We start from the raw sequence: 9674 nt of genomic DNA on the forward strand, positions 1-9674 counted from the left end.
CGACTTTTATACCTTAGAAAGTTGATAGAAGGGGTTGGAGAAGAGAAGGAAATGGAAAAGAGAAGAAGAAAAGACCATGTAAAATTAGTTGAGTCTAGGGCTGAGGACTAAGGTAGGGGTGTTCCCCATTATTGGGCCTCAGTCACCTTCTCTTAAGCCCCAGTGACAACAAGGGTAGAGAGGGAAGAAAGAGAAAAGAAAAGAAAAGAAAAAAAAAAAATAAAATAAAAAAAAAAAATAAATAAATAAAAAAAGTTTTATCAGTTTTTTGATGAATAGGACAATACCCACTTGTTCTGCATTAACAGCAGAAGTTATAACATTTTATAATTTGAGAATTTTGTTCTAACACTAATTATTGTTAGACTTTAAAAATACATCTTTTTAACATACATGCATTTTCAGGATTTATACTTGTTTTTTCCAATATACACAAAAAACAAATTAAAATCATCTGTATTTATACAAGTCAAAACGTATCTTGTTTGTTTTACATGTGCACTTCTACATTATCACAAAGAAAAAGATCGTCATTGTAGATCTTCAAAACATAACCTTTATTGATAAATGTGACATTAAGCCTATTTATACTATTTTTCAATGAGATGAAGATGCACTTCTGAGATTGTTTGTGAAATGGATATCATCATGTACCTGTAAAATACTCTTGCATCTCAATAAAAAGAACCAAGTACAGGTAGCAAACTAAATGGTCTTTGTGATTCCTATAAGGGCTATTTTCTAGATTTACTGCCAACCCTCTTTTTAACTTTTACAAAGAGAATAGTGCTTATCAAGTACTTGTCATCAATGAACCTGTCTCCTCTGTTTGCCCTTTACCTTGATTTTTAAAAAGTATTTTCTTTTATATCATACTGATATTTGGTAAAGTCAATAACTTAATGAATAATAATAATATTGGAAAACTCAAAGAGAAAGTGAAATCAAGAGGTTGACTATTTGAATGCTTGGTGGTTCAGCACTTGTGTAACTATTTATGTGTAGACATTTCGCAAAATAATACTATAGTGAACACTACATTTTCCTGCCAGCAGTGGGTTACGTCAGAGATTAAACAAGTATTTTAGGAATAAGCTCTCCATTTCAGGAGAAACAGAAAATATTGATTCTCTTATTTCTCCTTAAATTTTTTAGATGACAAATATCCGGGTCTCATGCTACCAAAGTTTACTATTTGTTTTCTTGTATGGCAGTTTCTGAGATCATTAATGTAGTTTTCAGCATATGAAACCAGTTGAGATGGAAAAATCACAGGAATATGTTGAAATAAATTTCTGAAAAGTATGCTTGACCGTACTTTTGCACTGGAGGTGACATTATAACATGTTCCTTATCATATCATATATCCATATCTAGAAACAATTCATCAGCTTGATGATTATATTAAATTTATCATTTAGTTTGCTATGTGGAGAAACATAAGAAAAGAAGACTTTTATTACAAATTTTCATTTTTTACATTAAAAATTAAAATTCTTTCCCCCTTTGTTCAATCTATAAACTGAGGAGTGATACAGATTGTCTCTGTGCATTACTATCCCATAATATGATATACTTTCGTAGAATTCATGTAGTACCATTTGTCTTTGTTTACTAGAGTATTAAATGAGAGTGCTTTGTGTTAAAAGTTTGTGTTGGGATACCAATGGGTAAAACAATGATTTAACAAATCAATATCATCTTGTGTAAGATGCTGGGCTACTAGTGAGGAACTGATACTGGACTGTGACCAATATCTACCTATCAGAAAGAAAGAATTGTGTGGGTAGAGGTGCAGCCTTTTACCCTAACATGGGGAAAAGGTTAAAAAGATCAACAATTCCATATGATGAAAATCCGAGAAGTAGAAAGGAAGCTTCCCTTCTATTAGCACCACAGAGTATTCTCTGACTGCCATATTTTAGGATATTAAAAATAAAACTATCTACTAATCCTTGTACTTCATTAAACAGTGTATGGAAAAAATATATAAAGAAAATTGAATGATGCAAAAGGAGTTCCAGTCATAGCAATATATACACATATATCATATGGTTATGGATACCTTCAAAAACTAAAATCTGACATCAGGCCAGTATTCATATTTTCTGCTCCCTGCAAAGTGAAAACATCTAATGCTGATAACTTTAATATATTTTTGTGACACATCCTCAGTAAGAAACTAATGAAACATGTGGATTATTACAGTACATTGTATTTCATACAGTTTACAGACATTTTCTATTCATTCACAGGTCCCTGAATAATTTGTATGTAATTTAATTTTATCAATGGAGAGAGAAAAACAACGAAGATAAAATTTTAAACAGGAAAACAAAACCTTTATCATATTAACAATAATAAAATCTAAAAGCAAATGCTACTGAATGCTAATCACTGATCTACAAAGCATTTTCAATAAAAATAAGTTGATAAAAGACAGCAATTTCCTCTAAATCCCTCTCCATAACAATAACAACTGTAATAGAAAAATAATCAATCATTAAAAAAAGGGGGGAGGGGGAACCCAATTCTTTCACACAGCACAAATCTCTTTGCCCCAACTTCATGAGGCAGACAAACCAAGCAACGAACAAAACATCTGAGTGAAAGTCATGGTGACGCTAAACAAACCACAAAACCATGTCAACCAGTTGGCTTTCTCACTCTACTAGGTGGAATGCCTTGCTGCTATTCCTTCAAGGAAGGCTGGTGTCGGTCTTTTTTTAGAGGTTAAGGTCTGGCATCGCCGCATCTTCCCCACTCATCCTCTTCTGCTGGCTCTCATACCAAGTCTTGTTCAACATCTGTAGGTGAGGGAGATGAGTGAATGGTAAGGCAAATCATTAATAAAATGGTAACATGATGGGTAAGAAAACACACAGATATGCTGGTCTTTTCCACAGGATGCCTTCTGCATATCTATGTTTTTTTTTTTCTATTTTGGTCTTCCCAATGTGGTTTTATTTACAGCTTGTTTAGTAAAAACTTCTTCAGATTCATGGACAGTTACATCTTGAACTAGAAGCACTCTGAGGGCACATATCTCCGCCAAGGCAAGAGAGTCACTGATGCAATAAAATATTCACACGAAGAATTACATCAAAATATACCGGCGTTAGTGGGTTAAGACACACATCTGGTAAAAATTTCATGAAATTCTGTTCATAACTTTTGAAGTCATCCTATTAACTCCTAGCCAATGGGTGGCATGTATGTACATGCCATGGCTGTTGTGGACTGAAACACAGATGGCATTGTATCATGCCCATCCTGCGCCACTGGCTTGCAGGACGGAGTTTGCTTTTCTCCAATAGTAGAGGCTTCATTTATATGGTAAAGATTTTAGGCAATGGCACCTATAATGAAGGTAAACCTTCAAAATTATAATATTTTTATAAATTATAGCAAAATAAAAGCTTTTAGGTGCCAAATGTTGCTCGCAAACTACCAATTGAACCGGGCGCAAACAGGGGAAACAGCCGATGTGTGCCAACAATCCCGTTCTTACGTCCACTTGCCAAACATTTTCACCCGTTGGCATTGGGTTAACCCACAAACCAACCATCAAAATAACTAGCTAACTAACGCAACCAAAAACATAACCTACTTAGCGAATGTAATTATGAATGTACAGCTATACAGAAAACTATCGTAAGGAGGTGTGTCAAAACATTCAATATCAAACAGAACCTTATTTAACTGTTGTGTTGGTATTTTGGATTTCGAATTTGTCTTGTTCTAATTCATGTCTAGAAAAGTCATTCTGGAATGCATATGGATTTGTTGTGAGATGAAGCTTTTATTCCCATAAGGGATGGAATATGTTTTGCAATATTCAGATAAGCAACACATACCCATAAGTAGTTGGAAAACCAGTGGTATCAACAGCTTCCTAGCATCAATGACTACATTTCAAAAAGTATCGTTGCTTGTCTCAGAATGTTTAGCATGATTTTCTAACAATATTATTCTGCGTAGCTGTACATGGAAATATAAATATACATAAAAAATGTCATATTGAAATATGAAAATATAATGAAAAACTACTTTGATAATGAATATGTACTGTAATATAAATGTACCCTGAGTTATGAAAAAATATATTTTTTCTCTATTCATACTTCTGAATATTTTCCCTTTTTTCTAAAAATCATACATACATTGTTAATGACTAAAGAGAGATTCTTCTTCTACGTAACTTTTGCTACAACAAGCATCAATCATTTTCATACCTTCCCTTGTCTACAAATTATTTATATGCTGTAATACCTAAACAGGAAAACAAAATTCAGAAAATAAAAAGAATACGAAGCAAAGGACCAGCCGAGCGCATTATGAAGTGACAGAATGAAAAGGGGACAAAAAAAAGAATGAAAGAAAAGAAAAAGAGAGAGAGAAAAAAGACAAAAGTGGAATAACACCAAACTCTAAATGTAAAGCATCTCCTTCTCCTTCCCTTTCATATCTAGAATAATTCATTACTCTTTGTTATTCTCGAACAAACAAATGCATTTAGATCAGCTAATTAATCTGACTACTGAAAAGGACTCTCACAACTAAGAATTAATGAGCATGAAGAAGTGCAGAGAGAAAAATGAAACTCAGAAGGGACAGGGCGAGACCAAGTGAGTGAACAAATGAAAAGAAATAGGGAAAAAAGCAAAGGAAGATAGGGTGTAAAAGAAAAGAAGAAGAAAAGACAAGAAAAGAAAAGAAAAAAAGAAGAAAAAGAAGAAAAGAAAAGAAAAAAAGAAAAAGAAGAAAAGAAAAGAAAAAGAAGAAAAGAAAAAAAAAAAGAAGAAAGAAAGAAAAAAAGGAAAAGAAAAAATGGAAAGAAAAAGAACAGAAGGAAAAAGGAAAACAAAGAAAAAAGAAAAAAAGAAAAAAGGGGATCATACCTGCTTCATTTTGTCATCGCCATCCACATACATCTGCTTCATGAGGTCCATGATTCCAGCATTGGGGTCATTACTATCAAGCTTGGGCTTACGTGCCTCGGCAGAACGAGCCTCCACTTCTGTTACTCCTTCCCACTTTATTTGCTTCTGCTTAGCCAGGAAAAGGACCACCATATCTAATAGCAAAAATGGATGGAAGTTGGGATTAATGTATCTGTTTCTCTATCAGGACTAAGAGGAAAAATTGGTAGCAAATATCGTCTCATATTAAAAGCTTATGGCAATATAATATACTCTTGATTAACACATAATTAAATTTAATGGCTAGGGGGTTTAAACATGTCAGAATATTAATCATAACCCTTATTTTTCTAAAGTACTCACATACCTGTTTTGACTTTGTGGTAGCTGGCATCTGGATTAATGTTCTCCGCCAATTTTAGAATACTGAGCTGGTGATTCTTGCTGTCTAGTTCACTGACATGTAAGATAACGCTCCTGGAATGATTGCAATTACAGTCACTATGAGTTGTTGATCAGTGTAATGTAACAGCAAAATATGGTCTGCATGTGAGGGCTTTTGTACAACCCATGGCAGAAAATATAAGTTTTGAAAAGTCTTTGGAGAATTACGAAAAATTTAACCAAAACCACTGATTAAAAATATATTCTGATTCATCACATTAAAAAAGCATTAGTTTTATCCAAGTGAACAAACACAGGAGGGTCTAATATGTCATTAATACATACAATAAAAAGTCAATGCCTTAGATGTAAATGTATCAGCTGTATATGTTAAAAAAAGGTCCCATTTATTGCAGCATGAAATATACAATGTACTACTACTTGAAAATTTCCATTTCATCAGGCAAAGCAATATCTTTTTAAAATGAAAATCTATAATCTGGACAACTAAGTGCAATTAGCTTGGTATTTGGTAAATTGTGGCCAAACTTTAAAATTTTAAAACTGCTTTAACTATAGAGTCTTGTATTTCTATTTGTTCTGTAGACTTGATGGTCCTTAGTTTAAGATTGGTGATGTATCTTTTTAACTGTAGAGAAAAGCACAAATAATATGCATTAATAGACACCGCTGTACTCCATATTATGAATTTTGATCTTTTACCGAGCAAGTGACATACTCTCTCTCATGATACAATGCAAGGTAGGCAAGTACAATTGTAGCATGATAAAAGCATTCTCAAGTATATTTAAGGAATGTTAGGATAATTCACGATACTTCTTAGTTGGTTAAATGTAATAAATGTATTTTTAGCTTATGATTTTTTCAATTTGATGAGGTTCACCTGTTCTAGCACTTTGGATTTCCATATTCCCTTCGATCAGAGACAGATGCAATACAGGAACATCACATACATTCTCAAATAAACAAAATCATCAAAAGAGAACTACAAATGATACCATCAACTCTTCAAAATAAAATTTAATATAAATTTTACTCTGTGGAATTATTCATTGCTATTATAACTCAAACATTTATCAAATAAAGCTCTGTTCAAAATCTGCATAAAAGAAGAAATGCTGCTTACCTCTCATCAAATTTGACAGATATTTTGTCCTTTTCCAATGTCTGGACATTTTTCAGAGTTATATATAACTTCATAAACTTATCCGACTGATCCCATGCTGTATGTAAAGAAAATATTATACCCATTACATTTCAATAATACTTTAATAACAAGATAAAGAGCAGAACAATAATATTCAGGATAACAGCAATATTAGCAGCCTCAACAGTGGTAATAGCATGAATATTAAGTAAAAATAACAAATAACTGTCATTATGCATTGATGATAATCATAATTACATTGTATCAAATATCTTGTGCTGGCTATTTTCTTGATAATTTGTCGATTATCACTGACTTATTGATCATTATGATAAAATTGAAAATAAAACAATATAAAAGTAATACTTACAATAATTCCTGATGTTGACAGTGTAGATCTTTGGCGTGAAATTTGTCTTGGCTTTTGGGGTCTCTGATTTGTTATCTCCGGAATCCTCGAGATTCTTCAACTGTGAATACAGGAAAACTATTGGCTAAAGAAGCAGATGATGATGATGATAACTTGTCAAAAAACAAGTAGGAATAATAAGAAAGAAGTAAAAGTTTAGGTTCAATAAATAATTGCATGCAACCCTGTAATCTTTCAAAGAAGAAAAAGAATGAGCAGGCAGGACAGAGCAGAAGGAGGTGGCAAAGGCGGAGGAGGAGAATGAGAAGGCAGCAAAGCAGAGTAGGAGAATGAGAAGGCAGTGTGGAGGAGGAAAATGAGAAGAAAAAGGGAAGGTGGAGTAGGAGCAGAAGTAGAAGGTATGAGGAGGAGGAGAAGTAGAAGGTAGGTGGAGGAGGAGAAGTAGAAGGGAGGGGGAGGAAGAGGGGGAGGGGGAGGGGGTGGAGCAGGAGGAAGAAGAGGTGGTGAAGACGGCTGGGTGGAGGAGGAGGAGGAGGAGAAGACAGCAGGGTGGAGGAGGAGGAGGAGGAGAATGAGAAGATATAGAAGGCAAGATGGAGGAGAGGAAGAAGACAACTGGGTAGAAGAGGAGGAGACAAAACACTTGAAAGTGCCTTTTACATTCACACTGCTCGCCAAATCCTTATAACAACACAATCTCTGGCTGAAAATATAAAAATAATAAGAAAAGTAGGAAAAGGTAAAGATACAACATTAACTTTCTGCCTATATTCCGAATTATATAAACTGTACATACTGGAAAAAGAAAGAGAGAAAGAAAAAACACTTAAACAGATGAAAATATGCAAGGTAATAAATCAGACACATGCAACAAAAACAACAACAACTTTAACCTTATCAAATATTGCTAAAAAAGTTTTAGAGTGCATTTTGATTAGGGAAATAATCTTAAGTAATCTTTTAAATAAGTCTATCATCATCTGATACTGAACAGATAAAACATATATTGAGAGCATCTCTTCCATTGAAGGAAAGCAGCAAGGATGGCAGGAAGGAAGGAAGGGAGAAAAGAAGAAAAAGCAGGGAAAGAAGGGAAAGAAAGAAAAAAACTCTTACTTGTCACTCTTACAAAGATAACAAAAATAAAAGAAACACGAAAGACAGTGCACTAGACAATTAACTGAGGAATAAAATGAAACCAAATATAGTTTATTTTGATGCAAAACTGAAAAGATATAGATACAGTATATTGTGAAAATTAGCACAAATTTTACGTATATTTATTAACTTATCTATTTCTTTAGCTTAATAATTTACTGCATGAAAAATCAAACTCAATTTTAATCAATATTTATTTTTTCAATTTACTTTAATTTTTTCTTGACATAATATCCTACGTATGGGCTTTAGTGTGTGCTAGTGTTGTTGTTCCACACTTTATGTACAGCCTTAGAAAAGAAGACACCAAAGAAAATAGTTAGGCATATTTGATCTCCCTAATGATAGGTTTGTGCAACAGCAACATATAACACTATTTCCTGTTGGTGTCGGGGAGAGGCAAAGTGAATTGTGTTCAAATACTGACAAATCACTGATGTATGTATGTAATACACATACCACCCACTTGCACACTAGTGTTACCATCTAGCATGCTGTTATTAGTTTTCACAGCCATTTTCTTAAATTATTTAAATAAAGACCATGAATGTTGAGAATGAAATAAAATAGAAGTTTTAATAGGAATCATGTGAATAATACAGAAACAAACACACACCATACAATTATATTATATCATGCCAAAGTATGCAACAGTAACACAAAATTAACAATATGTACATGAGATTCAGTAAGGTCTGGTTAAACATACTGGCTCTTTACATGTCTGATTACTTCTAAGCTGGGCTGAAATCTAAAACATCCTCTCGCAACTTTCTGTGTATGCCTATGGAGATGGTGAAAATGTATTTCTAATTTTAGTTTTGGCAAAGTTCACCTTTGAAAATAAGTAGTAGCATGGAAGGAACATTTAGTGTTTCTAAAATGGAGATGGTTGCGTAATCTGTTCATAAAGTACAGTTTAAGAGGTCGCGACTGTTCCAACAGCCTTGTGACAGCAGCATGGTATGACAACCTCCTTGGATTTTGTATAGTCTGACAGTACAAAATTCTGGAAGTTCTTCGAAATAGTGTATTCTTTTGGCACTGTGTGAGAAATGGCTTTATGTATTCTAAACCAGGTTTTAAATTTTGCAAGGAATAAATTTCATAGCCTGTAATAAGCCTAAGTGAGCAGAATGGCAGATGCATTTGAGGGCAGTAATGCCTGGCATTTTTGCATCAAGTTGACTCTCAAGACAATACTAAATATCAGTGATATTGCTTGCACCAACAGAAACAAAACTAATAAAGTTTTCTATTGGTATATTATTAGTGCCAACATTTTGCAGGAAGAAATCAAATTGTCTCTCCCCTGTTGTTCCTGTGGTGAGTCTTCCTCAATAGATGTTAATCAAGTTTAATAGTCTGCTTTATACTTTCTTTGTTTCTCTGTTATAAAACCATACCACAGTGCCATAGTACCAAAGTCTATTGTCAAATGTATCATAATGGAAAACTGATTTTCTCTTAATTTCTTTTTTAGTTCAAACTTTTTAAAAAACTTTCATTTTGTTTATTTGTGATCTTGATTATTTTTCAATATTATTTTTGAAAGTAGAACTATCAGGAATGAAACATCTTAATAAATCAATCATATGTTATTGTTAAATAGAATGTTATGTTCCACAAAAAAGTCTTGATTATTCAATTTCTGCAATGGGGATTCTTTCGT

At 33.2% G+C, this 9674-nt stretch overlaps 1 protein-coding gene across 1 annotated transcript in view; it reads right to left on the reverse strand.

Annotated features, from left to right (window-relative positions):
- Positions 1–1949: 1949 nt before the first annotated feature.
- The window catches only part of LOC113821859 (calcyclin-binding protein), a 16197-nt gene continuing 8472 nt past the window's right edge, over positions 1950–9674 (reverse strand). The window contains exons 3-7 of the mRNA XM_027374388.2: positions 6845–6944; positions 6454–6550; positions 5290–5399; positions 4902–5077; positions 1950–2807 (exon numbers count right to left, since the gene is read on the reverse strand). Of these exons, the coding sequence (XP_027230189.1) occupies positions 2727–2807; positions 4902–5077; positions 5290–5399; positions 6454–6550; positions 6845–6944 (564 nt within the window). The 3' untranslated portion in view covers positions 1950–2726. The remainder of the gene's footprint in view (positions 2808–4901; positions 5078–5289; positions 5400–6453; positions 6551–6844; positions 6945–9674) is intronic.

The sequence above is a fragment of the Penaeus vannamei genome, chromosome 5 (assembly GCF_042767895.1).
Source record: "Penaeus vannamei isolate JL-2024 chromosome 5, ASM4276789v1, whole genome shotgun sequence".
In the NCBI taxonomy this organism is placed as follows: Eukaryota; Metazoa; Arthropoda; class Malacostraca; order Decapoda; family Penaeidae; genus Penaeus; species Penaeus vannamei.